Source organism: Lichenostomus cassidix, chromosome 1Aa (assembly GCF_008360975.1).
Source record: "Lichenostomus cassidix isolate B80296 chromosome 1Aa, HeHo_3.0, whole genome shotgun sequence".
NCBI lineage: Eukaryota > Metazoa > Chordata > Aves > Passeriformes > Meliphagidae > Lichenostomus > Lichenostomus cassidix.
This window is the reverse complement of record NC_139480.1, coordinates 53,464,311-53,492,275: the sequence shown is the minus strand read 5'-3', so window position 1 is coordinate 53,492,275 and position 27,965 is coordinate 53,464,311. Positions and strand designations below refer to the sequence as shown.

General features: G+C 46.2%; 1 protein-coding gene and 1 long non-coding RNA gene across 2 annotated transcripts; one reads left to right on the top strand and one right to left on the bottom strand.

Moving 5' to 3' along the window:
- YBX3 (Y-box binding protein 3) lies at positions 1-16,911 on the bottom strand. The gene is made up of 9 exons (XM_085049021.1): positions 16,627-16,911; positions 12,994-13,057; positions 11,249-11,282; positions 6,314-6,403; positions 5,544-5,666; positions 4,245-4,336; positions 2,082-2,253; positions 949-1,049; positions 1-543 (listed from the first exon to the last, which is right to left on the bottom strand). The coding sequence occupies exons 1-8, from the start codon at positions 16,841-16,843 to the stop codon at positions 984-986; spliced, it is 858 nt and encodes a 285-aa protein (XP_084905147.1). The 5' UTR covers positions 16,844-16,911; the 3' UTR covers positions 1-543; positions 949-983.
- A 147-nt stretch (positions 16,912-17,058) lies between these two features.
- Positions 17,059-21,766, top strand: LOC146443886 (uncharacterized). The gene is made up of 3 exons (XR_014849355.1): positions 17,059-17,242; positions 17,881-18,005; positions 19,748-21,766. It is a non-coding gene; the product is annotated as an uncharacterized LOC146443886 (long non-coding RNA).
- Positions 21,767-27,965: the final 6,199 nt, after the last annotated feature.

Below are 27,965 nucleotides of genomic sequence, written 5' to 3'. Positions count from 1 at the left end.
TTTTTTTGGTAGTTGAAATCACTTTTATTTGTGAGGAACGTCACCCATGCTGCACATTTCAAATAGATCTTAACAAGGAAAGCGGAAGTTTGTCCTCCCCATGTCCTGCAGTGAACAGGACTGGCACAGAAAGAAAAAAAAACTCACACTTGGGAGGTTTAGCACCAGCATCCAATAAAAAAAAAGCATTTTATTTCAATTTTAGTTCTTTGGTTGGGTTTTTTTCCCTTTTCAGTTTGATACCAAAAGAAAAACTGAATAAAAACCAATACTAGCAAAACAGTGAAATTCTAGGGAAAAAAAACCCAAAAAACAAAAAGCCCCACAGTTGCTGTTGAAACTAGGGAGGTTGTTCTTTCTCAATCTCGCTCTCTTTCTCTCTTCATGCATCTATCTTGTAGGCGTTCCCTGGATCTCAGCTGCTGGTAAATTTTGTTTTCTTTTACATTTTGGTATTTCAAATCTTTGCTTTCATCATCACTGTTGACAATTTATTGCTTGTGTGTTTCTTTGGTGTTACTTTTGAGTTGAATTTTACGACACCTGTTGAAGAGCCAAATTTAAAAAAAAGAAGCAGTTTAGGTTTCATTTTCTCATTAAATGGGCAAGATAAAAAGAGAGTTAGACAGGATAAGCACAACTGACTTATCCTGTCCATAATCAGAATCTTCCTAAAGTGAAACAATGCATCAGCAGATGCTATTACTATTTTGAACAGAGAGCTTCCTGAAAAAGAAAATCAATTATCAAGCAAAACTTACTTAGTGACAAATATGGACACAGAGGCAGAGGAGAAAAGAGAAAAGCGACATCTTGGTTTGCCTATACAGCATTCTCAGAACTTATCACAAATATCAAGTCATACATAAGGGGATGGATGTAGCCAAAATCCTAGAAGCATACACACACTGCTTCCACTGGAAAACAGGAACTATCTGTATTCCTTACCTGAGCAATGGTAAAGGTGCCTGGGGAGCCGGACATTACTCAGCACCACTCTGCTCTGTCACTGGAGCAGGATTTTCAGCAGGTGTTTCAGTTACCTTTGTCTGAGACACAACAAATTCTTGTTATTGGCAAAGGCTGACCTCTACACCCTTCCTCTATTCAGTGGCACAGCCAGCATAACCCAGGGTTTGAAACAATCAAGAAAAATTAATTTCCAGAAAGCATTATATTTTAGTGTATTTCTTGTAACTGAGTATTACACAGCAGATTCTGTCAAGGGAACACCTGAAGGAGGCACTGAATGAGAAAATCTTTCCTTATTAAAGTAGAATCTGTGTTTGCAAACAGCTTCCTGAAATTGTGGTTCAAAAAGTTGAGAAAAGGGATCTAGAGCTTTCAAATGCATCTCTTATGCTTCATACAGAGTTAAGGTTTGAGAAAGCAAGGAAAACACAACTGTTTCCACTTCAAAAACAGTTGTTACAGTCTGACCTCAGTTAACAACTATCCAGAAGCAATCCCTATCCCACTGCTGGTTCCTTTTAAGATAAGGTGCTTATTCTCCAAGGTCAGAAGAAGCAAGGAAATCAGCACATCAGATTTGGTCATCAGACTTATTCAGCACATAAACAATACAATTAATAAATGCTCACACAGGGCTTAAGGTCTTCAGCATTCATGCCATTAAAACCTCAGTTTCTGCCACACAGAATCACAAAATGGTCTGGGTTGGAAGGGAACCTTGAAGATCATCCAGTTGCAATCCCCTGCCATGGGCAGGGACACTTTCCACTATCCCAGGTTGCTCAGAGTCCCATCCAGCCTGGCCTTGGACACTGCCAGGGATCCAGGTGCAGCCACAGCTTCTCTGGGCAAACTGTGCCAGGGCCTCAGCACCCTCACAGGGGAGAATTTCTTCCTAATATCCAATCCAAATCAATACTCTGTCAATGTGAAGCCATTGCCCCTTGTCCTGTCACTCCAGGCCCTTGTCAACAGTCTCTCTCCATCCTTCCTGCAGGCTCCCTTCAGGCACTGCAAGGCCACACTAAAGTCACCCCGAAGCCTTTGCTTCCCCAGGCTTTCCTCCCAGGAGAGGTGCTTCATGGCTCTGAGCAGCTTGGTGGCCCTACCTCTTTGCCATCCTGTGCTGGAGCGCTGGCTGAGCGCGGTCGGCGCCGGTAGTTGTAGGGGCGCCGATAGCCGCGGCGCAGCGGCTGCTGGCTCATGGCATTGGCCTCGTGGTGGTTCTCCTTGTTTTCAGCCTCTCCAGTCGCTGGGGCAGGGCGTGGGCGAGGGGGCCCTCTGCAGACGGGCAGGAAGAGGAGTTAAGTATGAAAGAAGCCCAAAAAAGGGTAACTGAAGTAATTTTAGCCCAGCAAAACCTTCCATAACCAAGTATCATCCTCAACAGTTTTGAGTGTTAGCAAACCACCCCTTTGGGGTTTGGCTGGCATATGGTTGAAAAGGAAAGGAAGGGGGAGTGTCTCTTCATTGCTAAAGCTACATCACCATATTCTACTGTCTATCCCACAATGAAAATGCAGTTAGCCCCTTTGAATTGCTGTCTAGGAGAAGAAACAAGGCATTAGTGGCCACACAGGCCGATTGTGATAAGTTAGCTTTTAGCATGACTGCATAAAAGTCCAGTCTTACTCCTTATTAATGGTACAGCCCTTGCAATCCTCCTCACTTCTACCTGCAAACCATTCCTGGATCTTGGCCCTTTGCCTCACGTTTCCCCTTTAACCATCTAGGAAAGCACAGCACCTATCACAGGTGAGCTGGACCTCATCAACACTAAGTTATCAAGTCCATGTTCTTGATGTATACAAGAGTATTTCACCTCATTTCCAGTATAAATAATGTTTGAAAACTGTCCAAACACAGCTAAATTCATGTTAACTAATCCACAGTTACCTAGTCCCAAAAGCCAGTAAGTTGTTCCAAAGGAACCTAACAAAGCACCAGTGTCACTGGATCTAGTGTCTGTAAACAAAAGCAATACCTGTGAACTCAAACAGAAGCATGTTGCACTGATAGGATATACCATTCCTCTTGTAGGAAAAAATGTATCAGAAATTCACAAGTTTCCATTAGTCATGGACAACTTACTCACTCTGTGATTCAACCACATGACATGGAAAAGCCTCACTGTACTTGCTATGGTACTATCTCTGACTGCTCAAAGCTAATGAAGATTTCCCGGAATTAAATTTATTCAGCTCAGATGCCAACAAGCAGCAAGCATCAGTGGTATCCCATTTCCCTAGATAAAAGAGCAAAATTGAATACAAATATTTGTAAACAGAACAGCTCAAAGTAGAAGTGGAAAGCTTGTGGTTCTAGACCCAGATTCCAAGCGGATGGATCCTGCATGAAACAGGCAGCCATTACAATTAAGAACAATCTTGTTATCCCTATCAAATGCAGCTTGTTCCTGCTCTTTCATTGTTATTTACCTCTTACTTTTTGTTTTTGAATGAACATACACATGAAAAACATGGGGATTACATAATTTTCATAGTTCATCTCTAAATTCAGTGTTGGAATTTAACTTCATAAACTACTTGATAGACGAGGCCAAGATTAAGAGAGGCAACTGAGTGAATGGCAGACAAATCAGGTCATTTATCCAACCCCCCCTCAACTAGATCACATTGCTCAGAGCCCCATCCAACCTAACCTTGAAAGAAGCATCTACCACTTCTCTGGGCAACCTGTTTCAGCATCTTACCACACTCACAGTAAAAAAATGCCTTCCTTCCTTTATTCTAAATCTACCCTCTTTTAGCTTAAAACCATTACCCCTCATGCTAACACAACAGGCCCTGCTAAACTGTTTATCCCCATCTTTCTTATAAGCCCTGTTTGAGTATTGGGCAGTCACCTCCCATAGCCCGCTGGCCATGCTGCAGCCCAGAAAGCCACCCACATCCTGGGCTGCAAGTCCATATTACCGGCTCACACACAGTTTTCCCACACCAGCAGCCCCAGTACTGTCCCAGATCAAGGATTTGGATTATTACTTGTCCAGGAAATTATGAGTGTTAAGCTGGGAGGACATGGACCCTGCAACTCACTTATGCTCAGTTAGGAGAAGAAATGGGATACGAAGAATTCTTTGCCCTTTCTGAAGCAGTATGTCTCCAAACATACAAGCACATGAAATAAATTTCTCCTAGTAATTAAAATGCTTCTCACTGTTCCTACCATTTGCATAGGTGTTCCCACACTTAACAGCCTGTGTAGAACACAAAAGCATCCAAATAACTGAGGAAAGGTAATGTACAGACCTGCGATAGCGGGGACGATAGGTAGGAGTCCTGTGCACTTGCTGAAGTTGTCCTCCTTCTGTGACCCCATCCTTAATTTCTCCCTCACCACCCTGTTACCAAAAGAAAACAGAAGTGGTATATTTGACAGGCAGTATATTAACCATAAACCCAAATGGCCTGAACACAAACCCACTGTATCAGTACAGAAACCCCAGCATATTGGGTAAAAAGAAGCAGCAGATTCTCAAAAGGCTTTAATTTGGGTGAATTAAAGATGAGGACAAAACAAGACCCAACAGTGCTGCCCCATTCCTCACAGACTAAGAAGCTACCTCATGATGCCTCCTCCCTGTCTGCCAAAAAAAGGTGGAGATCTCAACAGTCCTCTCTGGTGCATATTTAGTGCATTTCAATACACAACAATGCACTGTAAGGGGCGTTATGGAGAGGCAGCTATTGATCAGGACAATTCTGAATTTGGAAAACTAACACAGACAGACAGAAACTTGCCACAGACCACTTCACATTCTACACAAAGCCCCACTCCACAGAGCACCCCCACAAAACCAAAGACATTTTAAGACAGAAAAGCTATATTACCTCATGGCAAACACTTTCTACACACCCAGCCTTTTCATCCTTTCAGAGATGCAGAGATGGTTATCTTTCCCCTTTAGTTGTTAATTGATAAAGTTGTATGTCAGTTTGGGTTTTCTGTTTTGTGGTTTGGGTTTTAAATGCCAGCCATCAGTAATGTCTGTTTTATAAAATGTTGTATCACTTACAGTTCCCAGTGTACTACGCTTCCCTTTAGAAGAAGGAATTTAATAAGAAATCTAGAAACAGAAGTGCATCTTCTGCATCTGATCCAGTAGGAAACATAAGCTGTAGCCCTTAGTGTTCTACATTAAGTTTGACAGGTATCCTTTCCATTCTACACAGCCATTTCAACCACCACCACCATCATATTCAATTAAAAAACCACACAATCACCTGTGATGCTTTCTCATGTATAAAACTGATCAGAATAACTAAATATGCAGAGGAACTAGGATAGAAAGTAGTAACAGGTAGCATCTGAGGTATAATCGAGAGACTCAGAAGAAAAATTACACTTCTCAGTTTATGACAGCTTTATACTACTTATCCACTTTGCAATACCAATCTGTTCTGTTTTTGTCAAGATGCTTTGTACTTCATAACTTGAAAGTTTATTAGAACTATGCTGCATGGTCAGAAGTGTTTCAGACAGTCAGGTGAGAAACAGCCCTGCCAGTATCGTGTGTGGCAGCAGCAGTTAAGGCAAACTGAACTCACACTCCGAGGTGGTCCTCTGCGTCGGCCAAAATAGCCCCGCCGATAGCGGCGCCGGTCTGCAGCGTAGCGGCTGCCTTCCACGGGGACTCCGTCTGGACCAGTGACATTAGCTGCTTCTGCACCCTAAAAGGACAAAAGAAAGGCAGCCAGGGTGGTGTGAGAAGAACAACCAGCCACAGGGAGACGATGAAACAGGAACAAGGCTTTTTTGCGTAAGTTTCAAGATACAGTGATTCCTTTCACCCACATAGTGCAAAAGCAGGTCTGTTATTCCAACCACTTAAGCAAGAGATACCATCATGAGTTAAGATACTAGAATACTATCCAACAGGCTGAGTTCAGAGGAGGAAGAAAGAAGTAACTGAATACAGAGACAAAAAAAAAGAAAACCTCATACCCCTCAAAAAAACGTTCAAGAAAGTAGAAGTGTAAAGAACTTGAAAGTTCTTACAGTTATTAAGCTACTAGACTCCATGACAAATTCTTCAGGGCAATATATGCCTCAGTTAATAATGACTGGGTAGGCTGTAGGCTTCAATATTCTATCAAGTAACAACTACAGATTCTAGAAGCACTAGGATGCAATTTATTTGTAGAGTTTTGATACATATCTAGAAATATGCATTAATGAAGCAGATCTCCCCCAAAAAAGCAGTATGAATGCCACCTACCCAGGGATTAACACATCAGACAGACACCAGAGATACAGCTAAGGTTATGTGTGATGTTAACTCTATTGGACCACACCCTGAGGTTCCATAATCTCTCACCTTCTCTCCCTCAACCACATCAAATTCTACAGTCTCTCCATCACCAACGCTGCGCAGGTACTTCCGCGGATTGTTTTTCTTTATCGCCGTCTTGAAAGGAAAAAGATACATAATATATTATTTTATGTTACTTATCTTACAAATTTACAGCTCCATGGATGAGGGAAGGGCAGTATTTTTCTGCTACAATTGCAATTTTGTGCACCAGAGTGGTCACCACACTGAGATATTTCAAATACACAGATGTCTTTTATTTCACAGGCCCACCAATACTCAGTTCAAGGTTTACTCTTTTCTCATTATTTATGAATTAATAAATCAGCTGCTGCCCCAGGATCTGCTCTGTCCAGTGCACTAAATATGGAAATTATTACAAATCTCTGCATGAATGGAATTCATACTGAGTGTTCGATCTCCTCCAAGCTGTACCAAGGCAGCTCTAGGAGCAAGTGTGACCTCTGCCTTCAGCCATTAAGAAACCTGTAGACCATCTAAAGAGAACTCAAGACCCAGAGCATTTTTGTAGAAGAAGCATTAACTATATGGTAACACAGCAAATCATAATAACTTCATAGAAAAGAATTCATAGTAAATTCATAGAAAAGACTTACTATAACTCTAGTGTAACATAAATTAGCATTTTACTTAAGCATTTTAAAGGAGACCCCAAACATTAGGTGAGTCTGTAAAAAACACAGGAATAGTACCAGAACAGACAAATGCAATCTTAGCCATCTCCTGGATAGAAACGCCAAAGTACAATAACAGCTATAAATAACAATACTTTTATTATAGTTATAGAAAAATAACAATAGGGGTTTGGATTGAAACTGGTTGTACACCTCCTCAGACTCACAGGAACACTCAAACCTCCTGGAGCAATTTTCAGTCTGTCAGCTACAGATACTTCTACTCTGGAGTATTTCTAGGATTCCACAAAAGGCTGTCAGCAAGACAAGCCTACAGTCTGTTCATTAGGCAAGGCTTCACAAACTGCCAGATACCAGGGAGAAAAGACCAAGACATGCATTGTACAAGCTAATCCAGTAGCTATTTTCTTACTGAAAGATTAACTTATGTTAGATCATTAAAGCCCAATTCACTTTATGTTTCCTGATCTGGAATCTTTAGGTAGCAGGAAGGAGGGAGGAGCAGAACCAGTACAGAGAAGCATAGGGCATAAATCCAGCTTAAGAAATGGGATGTAGGGCAGAAACAGAAGAGCCAGTTGTCTTATCTGTCTGCAGTTTAATAAAAACAGGGACCATCAGTGGAGCTGTTAATTTTGCATAGCAACAATATTCTTTCAGTCAACAACAGCCCAAAAGTATTTCCAGCTAAAAGAAAAATTTATTCAGTTTAAAACTAACCTTGACTAGTTTAGGAAACACATTTTCCTTGCTGCTGAATACAATCTCTTGTGTTTCAGGCAACAGACCAGCATGTGCTTCTTGCCACACCTTCCCCTATAACCTGCAATATCCCTGATCAGCTTAAGGAAGGATGCAAGCACGTACATACTATTACTAGCAAAGCAAAAACAACCCAAGGGGGTTGGGTTTTTTTCAAAACAGAAACAGAATGAGCTGTTCAAGTGAATTCCTTTGGGAATTACTTTAGCAAGCAGAGACTCCACAATTAGGTCATATAACTTTGTTTGCTTTCTGCTGACCTTTTAGTGTAACTGTCCCATTTCTAAAAATCAGATAGAAGTGTTTGCTTTTCCATAAAGGTTATATACCAATGCTAAAACCTTTAATCTGCAGTGAAGTTAAGGATTTAGTTAATGGTTTAGTACTATTTGTACTGAAAGAACTGACTAAAACTCATAAGATTTGTGCTTTGCATATGACAGAGATGCCAATAAGGTGTATTTCAAACTGCGTCCCCTTCTTTGTAAGTGCAGAGGAAAAAAGGACAAACAAATTTCTTTTCAGCAGAGAGTGTACTTAAGATTGATGAAGCTCCTCAAATATCCTTCAAAAAGCATAAGAGAAGATAAAAGCAAAAGTATTCCATATGTTATGTTCCCAGCTTTATGGGCAGAAACTTATGAATCCAGATCTGTAATTCCCAATAGGAGATAGAGGCTGCACTACTCTGGAGCTTGTTTTATAAAGGCAATCAGGACAATTTCGAGTAAATCCTAGAAATCCAAGCAGGAACTATACAGCTTTACTACTTCAGCTGCAGATAAACATCGCTGAAATAAGCCTCTAACAAGCCTAAGCTCTAAGCTTGATGAAGACTTTTACTCTGTGTACCCAGAAGGGAGAGAGCACTATTCTCCCTGTTACTGTTTACCAGCATCCTGCAGGCTCCAGCTTCTCTGGTTAAGAAGACAGATGTTTCATATTAACAGAGAGCACTCATCAACAAAGCCTTTCCTTTCCCAAGGGGACACTGATGAACAGGCAGCTACAAGAGCTTGTTGAGGGGTTTTTTTGGAAAGAGTTCTTTCTGTACACTCATACCAGCACATCAACAGCACATCCAGCACTGTCACAGTAATAGCCAGAATCTGTTAAACCCATTACTGGTGCAGGTACTCCAGGCAGTGCACAATCAACACCATCCAGTGAAGTGAAGAGAAAGAGAGAGTAACTCCTCCTCACTGCTTCTTGGTTTAAACTCTACCTAATTAAATGGAACTTCTCCGGCTGCTGACACATTTCCTGGTGTTAAATTGCAAAACACACTCCAGCCTGTGAGGCAGATGGATCCCTTTGCTCACTGCACCTGTAGCTGACTGACACAGTGCCCTGGACAGCACCTTGCACCAACCAACCAGACAGGGATGCAAGGTGAAGAAGTGCCCTTCCCAAAAACATTGGCCGGGGCCCCTGCAAGACAAAGGGTTAACTCAAAGCAAGCCATGCATGCCCTAAAAAGAAAAGCATTTTAATCTGTACTAGTTATAAATAGCATCCAATAGCTGGACACCAAGTACTAACCCCCATTCCAATCATGAGATCGGCCCGTTCCCGTTCCCTCCCCGTGCAGATGCATGCAGGGGAGGCAGGGAGGAAGCTGTGTCTATTCAACTAGGTCAGCCTTATTCTGAAGGGATTAGGCCTGTAATCCAGCCCCTCCCAGGCAGGAAGGAGGGGCAGAGCAGGCACTATCAGTGCAGAGGCAGAATGTTTGCTCACAGCATGGATTTGCCTCCCTCATCAGATGGCCCCATCAGGAGCTCTGGCCAGAACGTCCCAGGCTCTGGGAGTGAGCACCTCCATGTACAAGATGAGGAACATTCAACTGCAGCCAAACCAGAGCAGCACTAGAAGCATCTACTCTGCCACACTCAGCCTGCCAAGAGGGTTAATCCCATACAGGCCTGCACGTGATGTGGTATTTCTGATACAAAGCCAGTTTTGCTCTGTGCTCACCCCAAAAGGACTTTAGCCACAGGAGATGTAAAGTGCCCACCTCCACCCACACCCACCAGCTTACATTTAGGTGAATAATCTTCTCTACAGGTGAAGGAGACCAAACAGCACAGATAACACTAGCTTTCTGTTTGGGTCTCAGCTGGCAGCCTTCCCAAGCAGAACAACACTGATCCTTGTTATCTGTCATCAGCACAATTTCCAGGACATTGTCTCACAGGTATCAAGGAGACCTCATTTGTCTTTGGGGCAGTTTTACAGTGCTGCCTATCCAGAACATGTTTCTCTTACTAGAACTCTCTCCACCCTCCTCTGGACACAATCCCATCAGACCACAGATGTGTCAGCACACACACAGCACAGGTCGCTAAGGAAGGAAAAGGACTATTAAAAATTAATGTATGTGTTAACAGCTCTTGTTCTCAAGTCCACCAACTGAACCAGGAATGTATACTGTGAATACTTCCCAACATCATCTTCACTCATTACAGGCACTAGACTCATTCCCTCCCAGCTTCAGCCAGTTTCAGATAATGGGTGCACACCCTATGAGGCAGAGAAACAGTTACCACTGTTACCGCAGTTACCACAGCCTATTGAGTCATCTAGACACAGGAACTAAACTAACTCTCAGTGTTGACTCATCAACTGAGGACACATGCACGTATCCTGATCCTCTGCAACCAGCTCTGGGTAGTTGTTTCCTACTTATATTTGACAAAATGCTGTCACTTATGCCACAGAGAAGGTTCATGCTTTCAAGGATCACATGAGCCTGCAGACATTTTAGACGGGACAAACTCTAGAGGTGAGGCTGCATTTCCTGGTGAATGATGCAAAACCAGATCTAAGCCAACTGATCACTTGACATCAGCACAGAGACAGCATCCTCTGTCTTGCCATTATTTGCCTGCAACCTGAGAGTCACAGTATAAACTTAGAACAGCCTCCTCCTGACAGCTCAAGGAAAGTTAACCAATAACAAGCCTCTAGGCAAGCTCTCTATGCTTGGGCACGCTTGGCACACAGCCTTCCTCCTCTTCTTCCTAAGAGCAGCTGCCTCGTGCAGAAACAGCTGATGGCAACCCAGGCTGGTCAAGAGCCAGACTAGATCACTTTCTCTCCAATACCAGGGAGGGCAGACAGAATAGACCTGCAAGTGAAGAGGGTAGGAAGAAACAAAAGACAAGGAGCGTGAGGAAATGGGGGAAGGACAGACAACAAGTAGCAAGGTATTCACAAACAGAGGAGTCACCTCACCAAGGGGAGACAGCCAAACAAAACTAAAACCACACCAAGAAAACACCTTTAGTGCTCAAATTGGAGCAGACAAAAAAGGGTTAAGAAGGGTTAAAATACCTAGCTCTTCAGAGAGAAGGAAAACAATCTAATATCTCTCCCTGAAAATTTCAACATACATCCACTCAAGTTATCTGCAGTAAATATTATAAGAAGAAGCTAGGATAAGGTTGGGTAGCTATTGCAGGAAGCTGCATTAGAAACCTATCATAGTACACATCTCTAACCACAATTACTGCTATCTTACCTGATGAACAAACACATCTTCTTTGGTATCATTTCTGTGAAAAGAAAGTGAGAAGTCGTAAGAGTTTAGACTAAAGAGACTTAACTAGAAATTCCTGGATTTTCAAGTGAAACCCTCCTTCTCTCAGCCTCTAGCACATGCCCTGAATTCCATACATTCTGTCTCAGCCTATGCTACCAAAACCCTGCTCTGAAATTCTGTGGTCACTTGCTTGAGGACAGAAAGGACTCCCTAGCCTTCAAAAGCATGAGAGGACGGGGGAGGTTCTCTGCAACATTCTGGCAAACATTCAGTGTTTTCTTTTTATGCAGAGCAGAGTTGATGACTTGACTGCTTGTTTTTCATTATTTTAACTCCCCAAAAACACTTCCAGAGGGACTGCAATCTGAGCTGTTACCCCAGAGGTCAAACAAGACTATCAAAAGGACTGGCCACAGCTGTTAACAGAGATCTCCTTTCAGTGAAACTCAAAGCAACCAGGCACAAGAGGTGTTACGAGAGTCCACAGGAGGAGGACCCAGACATGAATGTGAGGTTTTCTGGATTACGCCAGAGAGCTCAGGCTTCCACATGCAAAATGTAAAGATAAGTCTGAGACCTTGAATCTCTGTTCCCATACAATAAGAAAGAGCCTAAGCCTGCCATCTGTTCACTCAATTCCTTCTCTGCAAACAGAACAGGTGGGTCAAAGAGTTTGTGAAGATAACACATAATCCAAAACTTCTTGTCCTGAACTGAAGCAACAGTAGGCTTCATGTTAGGAAGAAAGCTAACAAGTTACTACACCATAACCAGCTGAAGGCTCTTACAGCAACTGCTATTAGAGATTTTAAGAGTACTTTCTAATTAAAACTTTTCTTCTAAGCTTATGTAAAACTGGATAATAAGCACCAGAGACTAACAGCACACCACAACTGTCTTCAGATCTATGAAGATGGGGTCTTCTGCCCCTTTCTGCACTGTCCAACTTACCCAAATCTACCTGATGTGCAACAGCTCAAGGATTTGCAGAGTGAAATAACTTGCCAGGTATATTTCTTGGAAGACAAGAGCTCAGCATGCAAAAGTTTCATTCCTCAAGAAGCACGCAAGACATTTAAGCCACTCAACCCTAAAGATATCCATCCTCAAAAGCCAGTTTCCTCCAATAACTTGGAAGCATGGGTCTTCTGCACCTAAGGTTGCAGTGTGATCAATCTCACCTACAGCTGTTTGGATTCTCAATGTCATTCAGAGACTTGTGCCCAGAGAAGAGGAAAAAAACCAAGAGATACAAAGAGAATTTCTGTGAAACCCAGGCCTGGCAGATTTTCAGTGAGAAACTATCAGAGAATCTCACTGAGTATCCACAGGAGGGATTCTGTGGATCCCTCAGTTAACACTTAAAAGTTCACCTGAAAATATTTCCCCTCATCTTTCTACCTTTCTCAGGCCTTCAAAAAAAGCCAGGCAGTCACTAAATATGCAGCTCATTAAGAGAGTAGTAGAAGTAAGCATATGAAACAGAAAACAGACCCAGTCTGAGTAATGAGTTTGACCCTTTCTGTTTTCTCCTCATACACATAACATTTGATTGGGGGCTGAGGTGTTCAAGGAAGTTTGAGTGTCTGGCCTAAGGTGACTATCAACTGCATAAACTTGTAGTCAGGTCCTCAGGCCTCTGTTGCAATTAGTAATACATGGCCTGTCACCTGTACCATGAAGCTTAGTACAGCATTAATACAACTATCAGAATTTAAACATACCTGTTGATAAAGCCATATCCATTTCTGACATTGAACCACTTGACTGTGCCAAGAACTTTGGTGGCTGCAAAGAAAGTTAAAGAAGTTAATCTAAAACATAACCTGCAATAATGTTATAAAAATACTTCTATAATTGCATAGGAAGTCGCAACCAGACTTAGTCTGTTCTCTTAGCATTCAAAGTGTGCCTTCATCTCCCAGTTCTGTTTATTCTAATGCAGTGCTTTACTACACTGTTCTTCAGCCAAGAGCTTACCACACAGCACAAAGCCTAGCTCTTTTTCCACAACTGACCATCCAATCCCTTTATTTTATTCCTTATCCCAGAAATGAGCATCAAAGCTGAAAATCCCACTGCCATTCATCAGTTCTCTTTAGCTTAGTAGCTAGACATGAGACATAACTGAAGGAAGCTGTTTAAAATTCCTCTCTTACAGTTACCCTTCTTTCTTCCTTGGAAACCAGAACTGCCCAAAGAAGCAGTATCAAGTACTATGCAACCCTCTCAAGTGGAAAGGCAACACATCCTTATTCTGTAAAAGCTCTTTCTTGCATTGCCAGCATCACACTAACCATGTAAGATCACACAATACTCTTTTTAAGATATTCCTACTTCTAAGATGATCTGTGATTGCTTAGTTACAAAGTGACCAACTTCATGTTCCATGACTTCCAGGATCAAGGCAAGCTCCTGTCTCCATACTAAAACAGCACCCACTTAGAAGCCACACTGCAGAGTCCTACAGGATCTGGCAAAACCTGTTCCCCCAACTTACAGGAATGTGTAGGAGGAACTCAGTTATGGAGGCAGTTCAACCCCTCCTTACCTCACAGCAACTGGGTGGACACCACAAACTTGTACTTTTCAAACCTCTTGTAAAAAGGGAGAGTTTTGGCCTCTACAAGTTAACAGTTGTTAACACAGCTTGATGACAACTACCTAAGCAACCTCTGCAACACTTACTTGAAAAGGGTTTAGTCACCTACAGTTTGCTAAAAACTCACATACATGTTTTGGGGGTGGCAGGAAACCAAGAGGCAATTAAAAGGAAAACAGAGTAGAGAATCTCCAGTTTAGAAGTCCAAGCCACTCTGCTAGAGGCAAGACCACACTGTAAATTGTTACCTTCGTCTGCTCTATCCCTGTATTCTTCCCTAAATATTCACAAGAAGATGACAGGGCCAGACAGACCTTTGGTCTCATGCAGCCATGCCATTCTCATACATCTCTCAAGTAAGAATGTCTGACAGCAGCAGCCCATGTAGCACTGCTGCTGTGATTACTTTCAATAACAGGCCATCTCTCGTGGCACTTTTAGGAGTGAAGGATTTGGTCTTCATTCATACACTTTTTAGAAGAAAATATTCTTATTTAGAAGCAGCAAAGTCATGTTAAGCCTGAAACATTACCTAGAAAAAAGGGCTCTGCTTAATACAACATACATTGCCAAGAATTCTTGTTTACAGGGACAGAAAAACATCATTCCACTGCCCAATACTGATTCAGTACACAGTCTTAAGCATCAGTATTTATAGCTGTGCTTTTGGGTTTAGTTTCATAGGGACATCACCACATACAGACACATCCTGCTACCATAAAGGCATTGGCTACTAGAGCTCCCTGCACTCACACAACTCAACAGGAGGGGCTGGGGGAGCACAGCAACAGGTGCCTGCAGGTTTCAGCTGCTTTAAGAAACAATGCCAGCAGCACTGTTTTCATCAACATCTCACTTTCCCTCCCCTGCAAAATAGCTTTGGAATCTGTTTGTCTACTTGAACCAGATTAGGAAGAAGCCTAGGAAGCATGACAAAAACCCTCAGAGGGGTCAAGAGGCTGGTGGAAGGAGAGGCAGTCAAAACTCACCATGTGGCCAGCTGGCTGCTGCTGAATGCATGAGTATGCACAGAGTTTAAAAACAACATTTTTCCAGGGGGGACACTCCAATATATTCCCCTAAGACAGTGTATCAGAGAAATACTATGCCCTGCAAACATTTACAGTCTCCCCTAAGTATTACTATAGGCCAAAATAACCTCAGACAACAGCATGACACTGAACATCCACGAGGCCATGGCACTGGGAAACCAGGCAAGGAGGAGGACAACCCCAGAGAGAAGCACAGTAACCAGTTAAACTGAGGAGTCACAGAAGGCAGTTGATGTGCTGACGTGCATCCCACCAGCAAGTGGAAGCCCACATATTTCTACAAAATGCTGTACTCTGATGCTATCAGAGGAAACAATCGTGAGCCACTCCTACCCATGACAAAATAGCCTTTTAACAAGGAGAGCCAGGCTTCCTGTGACCAGGAGAAAAGACAAAGCTGAGTAACCTTTACCCATATTCCTAGAAGTCAGACATCTGAATGTCCCGAGCAAGCGTAAGACTTTGCTTCTAATGGGATCTTTGCAAAAGGAGGCTTATGTGAACATAATTACACAGCTGACCACTAGCAGGGACATTTGAGGTGGACTTGAATGTAAGTCCATTTACAGTTAGCATTTACAATTATCTTCCACATAATTCCCAATAAAAAGCTTGCCTAGCAATAGGGCCATTGTGTAAAGCCATCACCATGGTGGTTTTCATTTTCCTGCTAGTTCAGGAAAGGCACTTCTACCTTCACTTCCTCCCACCCCTTCTCTCCAAGCAAAAGGAACAGGTGAACAAGGTAAAAACACTACCAAGAATGAAACAAGCTACATTAGGGCAAGAAGCAGCCATTTATACCAGCAGATATGGATGTGCTGATTCCTGTGTACTAATTTACTGACAAATGAGGTAATGGGGGGAAAAGAATCACATAAGCTGTGCCTCTAATCTTTTCTTCTAGAATTCTTCCTAACACCACTCTAGAGAGATCCTCTACCTGGCTCCTCTCTCTGTTGCAGCAAGATCTCACTCTTACCCTTCAGAAGACAAGGTCCTGTTTATCCTCAGGGAAGTCTGGGACTCTACACTATTAGCCAGCTTCAACTCTGCCTTTATCAAACTCTCGGAAGTTACACAGCTATAAACAGTAGATGCCTATCTGCAGCAGCCTGTACATTGAAGTCTTGTCCTTTTCAACAGGTTGATCCTATTTAAGCACAATGAAACAGAGCCACAATTGCTCCGCACCGGGCTCGAGCACAGAAATAGCAACATAGCATTTTGTTTGCCTTTTTTACTGATAGTAAAGTAGAAACTAAACCCCGCCCCCCAAAAAAACTCAACCAAAACAAACGCCACTAAGCCTGGAAGCGTTATTGAAGCAACATTCTCTACAGATAGAAAAGTTGTGCCAGGACCTTAATACTCAAGAGGCACAGAAGGTTTAGCAGCAGCCCTTCCCGGGGTACATGCCGCCGGCAGGTGCCGGGAGGAGGCTGAGCCCGGCCGAGCCGCACTCGCTGTCCCGCACGCTCCGGGGCGACAAGGCGCACCCGCGCTCCCGCCCAGCTCCCCAGCGCGTCACGACCGGCGCCGCGCGGCTGCCCCGGCCCGGGGGGAGGAGGAGGAGGCCCGGCTTGACTCACCGCCGGGGGCGGGGGGGCGAGCGCCGGGCCGGGCAGCGGGCGGCGGCCGTGGGCGAACCCCCTGCCCCGCCGCAGGTGCGCCTCCGAGTTGGGAGCGGGGCCGCTACTCACCCAGCACTTTCTTCTCCGACTCAGCCGCCGCGGTTGTGGCGGTGGCGGCGGCGCCGGGGGCCGCTTCGGCAACAGCCGCACCCGGAGCGGCGGCGCTGACGGGGCTCTTGGGACCGGCGTCCGGGGCGGCGGGCGCGGGCGGCGCGGGAGCCGCGGCCGGGGCAGGCGGTGCGGCGGGCGCGGGGCTGGCGGCGCTGGTCTCCGGCGCCTCGCTCATGGTGCCGGGCGGAGGTGTTGGGTGCTCGGCCGCGCTCGGTCTTACTGCCCCCAAAATGGCCCCGCCGAAGTTTTAACACTGTCAGCGGGGGCCGGCGCGGCACGCGCGCCGCCTCATTAGCATTTAAAGGCGCCGCGCCGGCAGCGGGCGGGCGGTGTCGGGTGCGCGTCCAGTGTCGGCTCGGCTCGGCTCGGCTCGGCTCGGCTCGGCTCGGCTCGGCTCGGCTCGGCTCGGCTCGGCACGAGAATCTACAGTCTACAACTCATCGCCGTCTACAACTTCTTCGTGAGGGGAAGCGGAGGGACAGCTCCTATCTCTGCTCTGTGGTGACCAGGGACAGGACACGAGGGAATGGCTGGAGCTGTGTCAGAGGAGGGTCGGGCTGGATATCGGGGGAAGGTGGGACACTGAACAGGCTCCTCAAGGAGGTGGCCTCGGCCCCAAGGCTGCCGGAGCTCCGGGAGCGCTTGGACACCGCTCTGAGGCACAGGTGGCATTGTTGGGAGCGATCCTGTGCAGAGCCAGGAGCTGACTCGGCGATCCTTGTGGCCCCGTTCCACCGCGGCTCATTCTGCGGTTCGGGAGCACGGCATAGCCCGGCATAGCCCGGGCGCTCCCCGGCCGCCTGTCCGTGCCCGTCTGTCCGTGTGCGCGGCCCCGCGTGCGTGTGCGCGGCGCCGGGGGTGCGCGGGGGCGCGCAGGCGGGCGGGTGCCCCGGCGGGTTCGTGGGGCGGGTGCTCCGGGGGAGTGCGAACCTCTCTGAGCGGGTCTGCGGTGTTTCTGACGGGGTGTGCGGTGCGTGATTTGGTGTGGTCACTCCTATTGCTTTCCACTGCTCACAGGCCGGCACTTTCATTCCCTGCAGTTCGCACCCCCCAGGGTGTTTAGCTTTCACCCCTGCTGTCTCATTTCTCTGCCACTGCCCGTGGATCTCTCGGCTTCTTGTCTGTGTCTTCTTCCTTTTCCCTGTCCTTCTCCCGGTTTCTGTGCAGCCTCCACAAGTGTCATTTTGGTGATGCTTCTGCTCTCTTTTGCAGTTCCAGCAGCCCATCCTTATTCAACATTCCCCCCATATCACTTCTTGCTTGTATCCATCATTTTCTACGAGATTGATGTCTGAAATGGAGCATCAGGCACATGGACTTCTCCATTTTCTCCACAGGTAAGAAAAAAACCTGTGTTTCTCCACACACAAAGTTTTGCCTTACTTCGCTGTATACCTGAACTCTCAAGGCCATGGTCCTCTTTGTTTTTCACTTTATCCACCCTCCTGATCTCCACTTCTGAACAATTCTTTGGTAGCTCTTACAATTAAAGTGAAGGTCTTCTTTTATTTTAATATGAAAAAATGTAAGAATTGTAGAGTTATATCATTTTTTGTGGCTAGCACAGGTTTTTCCCATGAGAAATTTTCTTGTGTTTTATAAATAAAGTTTGGATGTTGTTGGAACAGTGTCCCAGAACTTGGGCAGTGCAGGCCTGGCCAATCAGGCCTGGGGGAAGGCTTCTGACTGACCAATCTGGGTGACTTTTGAGAACTCTATATATGTGATGAAATCAAAACAATAAAGGTCATTCCTTCTTGCCACTGAGAACTGGTGCCTTCATTACTCTGCTAGCTGCTCAACAGTGACAATTTTTCCTTTTCTTGCTGACAATTTATAATACATTTCCTCTGCTTCAGTGTTCAAAGTATTTTCAAAAATTATATTGGAAGAAAGTAATCCACCAACTCATAAAAATTTTACCTGTTGCATGTGGAAAGTAATTTCTGCCTGTCTACATTTTCTGAATACTTACTATGACCTAGTTATAAATGACTATTTTATAGAACTTAGAACAGTACAGAATCACGGGTTGGTTGGGATTGGCAGGGATTGCTGGAGGCAATCTGCTCCAAGGATGGAGACTCCACAGCCTCTCTGTTTTTACTGGGAGTCAGCCTCACTGTAAAAAAGCAATTTCCAAAATAATTCCAATTTGTGGCCACTGCCTCTGGTCCTCTCACTGGACACCACAGGAGAAAGCCTGGCTCTGTCCTCTTTGCACTCTCCCTTCAGATGATTTTCCTGAGCCTTCTCAACAATCCCAGCTCTCTTTGCCTTTCCTCCTGGGAGAGATGCCATGGGTGAATCCACCCTGGCTGCTCCCACCCACCTTCTTGTCCTTCACGTGTCTGGAAATCCAAGATTAGTTGCTCCATAACTTTCCCATGGATCTGGGTGAGGCTGACTGGCCCCTAATTCCTTTGGTCTTTCTTCTTGCCCACACTGAGGACAGGAGTGACACTTGCTTCCCTCCAAGCCTTCTCCCATTTGCCACGATCAAAGTGTATCAAGAGTTGCCTTGCAGTGACATCTGCCAGCTCCCTCAGCCCTTATGGATGCATCCCATCAAAGCCCCTGGACTCGTGCATGTCCAGTTTGCCTGAGTATTCCTTGGCCAGGTCCTGTTCCACCAAGGCTACATCTTCTGTGTTACAGCCTTTCTCTCGGGCTCAGGGCTCTGGGATCCCTGAAGGCTGAGGGAAAGGTGGATTTGCTACCTCAGTCTTTTTCACATCCTGTGTCACCACATCCTCTGTATCATTTGGCAGTGGGCTCCCATTTTCCCTAATGATCCTTTTTGTCACCCATTTACTTACACAAGTGCTCCTTTTTGCCTTTGACACCCTTCACCAGATTCATTTCCTTTTGGCATTTCCTTTGGTTTTCCTTACATAATCCCTGAGTGATTGGACAGTGTCTTTTTATTCCCCCCAAATTACACACCTTTGCTTCCACCCTCCCTATGCTTCCTTTTTAGAAGGAAATGAACTTTCCTTCTTCTGCTCTAGAACCCTCTAGTTTCTCCATGGATCCCCTCGTTTATCCATGTATTTTTGCCTATCTTTTGCCTTGTCAGAATGGACAACTCAAGTTTGGAGGAGGTGATTGCTGAACACTAGCCAGCTTTCTTGAGCCATCTTCCCTCCAGAGCCTTATCCCGTGGAACTGTTCTGGGAAAATCCTCGAAGAAGTCCAAGCCCAGTCTCTCTTCAGGGTGGTGAGGTTGCATTTTGTCCCTCTCACTGCTCTCAGGGTCTCCATCATCTCATGGTCACTGCAGCAAAGGCCCAGGGAGCCCTTCCTTGTCCAGGAGTGGGGAGTCCAGTGGAGCCTCTGTTCTCACTGGCTCCTCTCTCACTTGGCTCAGGAATTTGCCATCAGTGATCTCCTGGACTAAACAAGGACAAGTTCAGAAATACTAGGAATTAGGTTACTTGCAAACTTGAAGCACAGACCCCTTCAGTGTAGGGATAGTATTTCTTAATTAGATGATCACAAATTCCACTTCTCACAAGATCCTGCCTTTTTCTCAGCAAGTGATCTGGTTTTCAATAGTCTCTTTCATCCTTCACAATAATTGCATCACGTGCAATTATTCAAAAAATCATGTAACCCTAATCCTAGATGCAGAATAGTTCATTCCCTACTTTCTTCAGGATCCTGTGGAGCTTTTACTGTTACATGCCCATGGATCACAAGCACTGATGAATACATTCGTATTTTATCCATCATGCAACAGCTGGGATTATCATCTCCATTCTGGAGGCAAAAAGGGATTAATGCTACTGTTTTCAAGTATCTGCTGATTATGGGTAGCTACCTTGAACATACATGTGTTTCTTTTTCAGGAAACTTGCTGTTTTTACAAGCTATGAGTCCTGAAGGGCTGTCTTTTACAATCCTTAGCCTCTGGAGTTCTGCTATGACCTGAAAATCTGTGCTTCCCTTTCTCTGTGCAGAACCAGCTCACTCCATGCTGGCTGCAGAAAAGATCTTGAAATGTACTGTTCAAGGCTTAAACACTGATCAGAAAAACTAAAATCCATCATTGTTCTAATAATTTCATTGTTTAAACCAGCCCCAGTGAATTTGGAGTGCTAGGAACTGGCAAAAGTATCCCCTAAGAGTTCTAGATCCTGCAGGTAGAATTTCTTTGGTGATTTATGGATATGAATAACTTTTTCTATTTATAAGGTGTCTCTTCAGGGGCCTCGGGCTCTACTGAGAAATCTGAGGGGGAAAATCAGGATTCTTGGAGGTTTTACATGGTAGGTGATATGCAAAATGTCACCTATTTTGTAATTAGAAAAAGGGTGTTCATCAAAACATAAACATTTTGCATATACAAATCAATTTCTGTAATTGCATTTCTTGGAAAAAAAAACAGCAATAACAGCTTTCAATAGGGAAGAAAGATTCTGTTCCAACAACTGCAGAAACAAACATTTCAACACAGCATTTCCAAATACTTACATGTACTGAAATTATTTCACCTATTAAAAAAACATGCTCAATTCTTTTTTTTTTTCTCTACAGTAATCAGTATTCTCTCAGGGATGTATTTTACAAAATACATCTAGAAAGACTTATTTTTCTTACAGTTTTTGAAAAAGAGAGACATTTAAAGCTACAGAATTTCCTCCAAAATGAAAAACCCTGGTCTTCCCAGGTGTAACTGGACAACTAGGAGACTTATTGGCCCTTAACCATGAATTTAAAATATGAATTCTTCACTTTCTCAATGGTTCTTTAGTGTCCTTTTATAGAAACCCTGTTGTAACTGGGATCTTCTCCTTGCTGCAGGCTATGCCTGTGTTAACAGTCATAAAATTGATAATACAATGATCTACCACAGGCAGATAGTTTAAACTCTCTGCTTACCTTCCTTATCAAAACTTAAAAAGCAAGTTGAAAAAGTCAGAGAATCATAAACAAAAAAATGTTGCACTTGATCCACCAAGTCAGTGGAAAAATTGTATGTGTATGAAACTAAGAGTAGAAATTGATCTAAAATGTAGAGGAATGATTGATCATAATTACTTCTATTTTGTCATTTTATATTGCATATAGATGTTTATATATATGTGTGTGTGTGTGTATGATACATACGTAATAATATATAAATATAAATAATAAATATATATATATGTAATATGAAGCATATATAGTGTGTAATATATATTATGTCATATGGTCAAGAGCTACTCAGGTAACATCTTTCATACTGGAATGAAGGCAGTTTTACAAAATCTACCAAGTTGTTTCAGGGTTGGGCAGTTTTTGAAGACTTTCATTAAGGGGGAAAAACCCAAAACCTGATGCTGACTTTAATGGAAAGTCTAATCAGTGTTGTAAATCCTTTCATCTAATAGGAATCAAAATGCTCAATAGATTAAATATTTGCAGGGTACAGCAATCATGCAAAATGCTGCTCCACCATCCTGTCTTGGCTACCAAATGCTTCAGAGTAAGGCATGAGGCAAGTAAAGGACATATTTCCCAAGAAAGCTGTGGAAGGTGATCTGGGAAAGTGTTGAACCTGGGAAATAAAATTTCCAGTGGACAATTTGAGAGAATTCTGTGAATTGAGATCACATTAGTCAATAATTTCAGGCAAAATGGTCTGCCATCAGGATTTGTGTGCTGCAAGACACAGGAAAAACTTTTGAGCAAATTAATGTTCACCACCTGGCAGTCTGTGATATAAGAATAATCTGATTCCAGGCCAGAGCTGATAGACATGAGACTGGAAAAGAGGTGATGAAAGACGTGAAATTGGAAAAAAAGTGATGATGATCATTATGATAATGATGATGATGGTTTGTTTGCTAAGAGATTAAGGACCTGAGCAACAGTCAGTAAAGGGAAAAACTCTTTTGCTGGATGTACATCTACAAAGTTTTTTATCAGATTCTGACTGTGTCAAAAACTAGGAACTAACAAGGCTCAGAGATATGATTGTACTACCATGCAAATACGAGTTCTACTGAAGAAACTGAGGAGGGAGTTTGACATTGCCTGCTGAAGCTGATCTTGGGCTCAGTCAGAGGTCAGCTGGGCAGTCCCTGGCTGCACCTTATCCTGACAAGTGGGGTCAGCCCTGTCCCCTCCTGTTCCCTGGATGCTCCTATGTATCCCTGCTCCTGCCAAGGCTCCTCGTGTCCTTCTAGGGGTTCAGGTGACACAAGGCAAATGCACGGTAGGTGGTGTTCTAACAAAGTATAGCTGGAAGCACCTTATCAAGACAAGAATTGGCTCGCTGGAGCACTGAATTGTGTCGTGGCAGTCACACTGGCTTGCTCCCAGATCTTTGTTTATTTACCATTTAAAAGACTGGATGCCAGCCAGCTGCTGGCTCTGTGGGAAGGCTGTGTTTGCAAAGGGCTCTGCAAGTGGTGATTTATGTTATAGTCTCAAGTACAGTACAGGGAACCTAAATTTCAACTCAGAAATCTCCTCCTCAGCCGCACACACAGACCACAACCCACATATTTACAAACAACTCGTATAACACAGAGACCACACACAGAACCGCGCTGAACGTGCATTTGCCTGCACTACGAAACAAAAACTGGCATTGGCAGAACCTTCATCACCTCCCTGCTCAGTCAGGGAAGACGAGGGTGAACTGTGAGTAGCCGTCAGAGGTCTAAGGGGAGTTTTGGTCTCAGGTGGGAAGCTGCAGATCAGAGGTTTGGTGTGAGCAGCTCAGCTCAGAGCAGCACCCGCTGCCTTCCCTCCTCCACGCATCTCTCTTGGAAATGGCCTTTCCCTCGAATTTCACGGTTGTTTCTGAAGCCGTTGGCTGTCTTGCAGTCTTTTCTAAAGTGATAGTTTTTGTACGGCTGCGGGAGGTACAACGGCAGGCAGGATCGGGGCAGAACGGCAGCCTGTCCCGGGTCAGGGTCAGGCAGAACGGCAGCCTGTCCCGGGTCAGGGTCAGGCAGAACGGCAGCCTGTCCCGGGTCAGGGTCAGGGTCAGGCAGAACGGCAGCCTGTCCCGGGTCAGGGTCAGGTAGAACGGCAGCCTGTCCCGGGTCAGGGTCAGGTAGAACGGCAGCCTGTCCCGGGTCAGGGTCAGGTAGAACGGCAGCCTGTCCCGGGTCAGGGTCAGGTAGAACGGCAGCCTGTCCCGGGTCAGGGTCAGGCAGAACGGCAGCCTGTCCCGGGTCAGGGTCAGGTAGAACGGCAGCCTGTCCCGGGTCAGGGTCAGGCACTCCGACAGACGCTTCTATAAGGAGCGTAGCCTCAATGGTGCCACACCAAAGATGGCGACTCAGCAGGAAGTGGCTTCTGCCAGCACACAAGATGGCGACGAAGGGAAGAAGTATATAGCGCCACACCAAAGATGGCGAGCCTGTGGTGGCTTGCTTGTCCTTCCAAATATGGCGGCATTGTGCGCATGCGCCTTGGGTAGAGCGGACCCCGCTCCTCTCAAAGTCGTGTGCTGAAGCGCAGAAACGATTCAGGTTCCCACAGAGACCTTCCAGAGCTGCGAGGGACAGGGAAGGAAATTCCAGGAGTGGTGGGAGAAGTGCTTTCTCCCAGGTCTGGACACCGTTGAGGCTGCAATGCCTTAAAATCTTGAAAACCTTGAATATCTCCTGGAAGAGTTTTTGGAGTTAAAGAGGTTCTTTTTTATCCTGAAGTATTTATGACTCGATTAAAAATAGTAAAACCGTGTCAATGTGGTTTTAATTGGTCCATTTGCAGTGGTTAATAAAAGGAAATGACTGAGAAGGGGGTTCAGCACCCCTTGGTTGGAGCTGGCAGCTCTTCTTTGTTGTCTCTTCATTTTTTAATTTCTTTGAATTGTTTCTTAAGCAATTACAGCAATTAAGGTACACAATGAGAACAGCATTCCTGCCCGGCTGGATTGGGAAACCCAAGTCCCATTCCTTGGAGAGATTGAGGGGTGGGGAGCTGAGCCTCAGGCTGGGTTCTGGTATTGGGAATTCAGTGAAGGGAGAGGGGAGATTCCCCAAACTGGTTAAAGCCAATTCTGCTGGGTTTGGGTGCCTCCACCCCAAAAAATGATCCTGGTTGAAGGGGCCTTGAGGAAGGAACAGGACGTGCTGGGGGGCTGTGCTGGAGTCCCCAAACCCTGCTCAGGGATGGTGGGCAGTGCCAGATGCACAGGGACACAACAAAGGGCTGTGCTGGAACCCAACAGATTCCAGCCAGGAGTGCTGGGCAGTGTCAGCTCCCTGGGGACACCATGCAAGGGCTGTGCTGGGACCCCCCAGATTCAGCCAGGAGTGCTGGGCAGTGTCAGCTCCCTGGGGCACTGCCTGATCCAGAGAGTTTTCTCATGTACTCAGCACCTGGCAGTTCCTTGAGTCCCACAGGCTGAAAGTCCCATGGGAGCAGTTGGAATCACAACCGATCACACAGTCCAGGATTGGAAAAGAGCTGCACCACGGTTTTTCCCAACGTGTTTTTAATTCAAAGCAGACCACTGCCCACCCCAACCCCACTCACTATCCCCGACCCCATTGCCTTTATTTTTGGGCTTTCTCTGTGAGAATGATCTGCCTATGCCGGATAAAATAATTTTTCAAAATTGCCCCGGTGCTGCAGGGACGGTCGGGGTTTGGAGGGTCCCGGGGCCGCAGCCGGAGCGGCACCCGCCGGGCTCAGCCCAGCGCCCGTCCCGCAGAGGCTCCTCCCGCCCGCGGCGATCCCGGCCCGTGCCAGCCCCACTGCCGCCCCGGTGCTCCGGCCCGGGACCCCCAGCGGACACCGGCAGGACCCGAACCCCGCAGCCCCCGTGCCGGTGCCGGGAGCGGCCCCGGTGCGGCCCAGGTGAGCAGGGCGGGGCGGCGGGCGATGGTCCTGCACCGTGCGGGCAGGGCGGGCCGGGGCTCGGGGCGGTACCGGCGGGGCGGGGCGGGACCTGGCTCAGGTGTGCGGGGCTGCGGGGCGGGGATGGACCTGGCTCAGGTGTGCGGGGCTGCAGGGCGGGGATGGACCTGGCTCAGGTGTGCGGAGCTGCAGGGCGGGGATGGACCTGGCTCAGGTGTGCGGGGCTGCGGGGCGGGGATGGACCTGGCTCAGGTGTGCGGGGCTGCGGGGCGGGGCGGGACCTGGCTCAGGTGTGCGGGGCTGCGGGGCGGGGATGGACCTGGCTCAGGTGTGCGGGGCTGGGCGGGGCGGGGATGGACCTGGCTCAGGTGTGCGGGGCTGCGGGGCGGGGATGGACCTGGCTCAGGTGTGCGGGGCTGCTCGGGGCGGGGCCGAGGTCATTTAAACCCCGGGAATCGCCTCGGCCTCCATTTGCTCTCAGGGCAAGGTGCAGGCAGGAGCTCCCTGTCCGCGCTGCCCGGGTGAGGCGCGGGGGCTTCTGCCTCCCCCTCTGCCCCTCCTTCCTCTTCTACCTATTGCCCTTCTTCCTCCCTCTTCCCTTCCCTCTCCCCTCAAACCTTCCCTTCATTCCCCAGACATGACCTCCCCCACCCCTCCATCCACTTCTACCTATTCCCCTTCTTCCTCCCTCTTCCCTCTACGTTCAAACCTCTTCTTTCCCCAAAAACAACCCGCCCCCACCCCTTCGTTCTCTTCTACCTATTCCCCTACTTTCTCCCTGTATTCGTTTGAAAACAAACCAGTGGGACATCACAAGTCAAGATTGAAATTAAAAATAAGTGAAGTAATACAAGGAAAAAGCACTGACAAAGTCAGATACAACCTAACACCCTGTTAGGGTGGTAGTAGCAGTCCAACTGAAGTAGTCCAGTTGAAGTGGTGATCCTGTGAAGGTCTAGTCTCCAGCTGAAGATCCAGTGGTAGCTCTCGTCCTCTGGGAACCCAGTAGACAGGGCTAGCTCAGGCAGTCCCAAGGCCAGGTTATATCCAGGTGGGAACACCTGGTTCCTCCCTCCTGGGCAGAGCATCCCACAATGGGATGAGATAAGTCCATGAGTCACACGGTGGGTCCCTGATGGCCCATTGCCTGTCATGCGGGGGAGTGGGTCATTAGCAGGTGATAACAGCTAACGGCCCACAGCTGGTGGTAATAGAATACTTAACTACATCTATATTGCAACCTAGGACATTATCCACCCCTTATTCTATTACCATCTACAGAGTTCTCACTTAAGAAAAGGTCTCCTTGTGGTACACAACGGTTTCCCCATCTGCCTTCATCACCCACCAAGTATAACCAGGTCCTTGGGCAAAAACCACTCCACGGATGGGTTTGCCTTTGCCTGAGGTGGGACTAATCCAAACAGTCTTTCCTAAGAAACCTCTTACATGTACCACAGGGACTTTATCTCCATCCACTGTGTGCAAAGGTTCGGACTCGGCAGGACCGGCTCGATTGACAGAACCCCTTGTGTTAACCATCCAGGTGGCCTTTGCTAAGTTCAGTTCCCAATTTTTGAAGGTTCCCCCGCCAAGTGCGTTCAAAGTTGTCTTAAGTATTCCGTTGCACCGTTCAACTTTCCCGGCAGCTGGTGCATGATAGGGGATGTGGTATATCCATTCAATTCCGTGTTCTCTAGCCCAGGTGCTTATGAGGCCATTCTTGAAATGGGTTCCATTGTCAGACTCGATTCTCTCAGGGGTACCATGTCTCCAAAGAACTTGCTTTTCCAGACCCAAGATGGTGTTCCGGGCAGTAGCATGAGGCACAGGGTAGGTCTCTAACCATCCTGTGGTTGCTTCCACCATGGTCAACACGTAGCGCTTTCCTTGGCGGGTTTGGGGAAGTGTGATGTAGTCAACTTGCCATACTTCCCCATACCTGTATTTTGATCATCGTCCACCATACCACAGAGGCTTCACCCGCTTGGCCTGTTTGATTGCAGCGCAGGTTTCACAGCTGTGGATGACCTGTGAGATGTTGTCCATGGTCAAGTCCACCCCTCGGTCACGAGCCCACCTGTATGTCGCATCTCTCCCTTGATGACCAGAGGCATCATGGGCCCAACGAGCTAGAAATAATTCTCCTTTGTGCTGCCAGTGCAGATCCACCTGTGACACTTCCACCTTGGCAGCTCGGTCCACCTGCTCGTTGTTACGATGCTCTTCATTAGCCCGACTCTTGGGTACATGTGCATCCACGTGTCGAACTTTCACGGTCAGCTTTTCTGCCCGGGTGGCAATGTCCTGCCAAATCTCAGCGGCCCAGATGGGTTTTCCTCTGCGCTGCCAGTTGGCCTTTCTCCAGCGATCTAACCATCCCCACAGCGCATTGGCTACCATCCAGGAGTCAGTGTAGAGATAGAGCCTTGGCCATTTCTCTCGTTCGGCAATATCCAAAGCCAGTTGGATGGCTTTAAGCTCCGCGA

Bases quoted from the DNA above. Each gene is read 5' to 3' on its own strand.
- YBX3 (XM_085049021.1), bottom strand. From the start codon at position 16,843: ATGAGCGAGGCGCCGGAGACCAGCGCCGCCAGCCCCGCGCCCGCCGCA. The intron at 5,667-6,313 runs GTGAGAGATTAT...TTGTCCTTTTAG, and splicing joins ATGTGGTTGAGGGAGAGAAG to GGTGCAGAAGCAGCTAATGT. The intron at 1,050-2,081 runs GTAGGGCCACCA...GTTGTGTCTCAG, and splicing joins CAGCACAGGATGGCAAAGAG to ACAAAGGTAACTGAAACACC.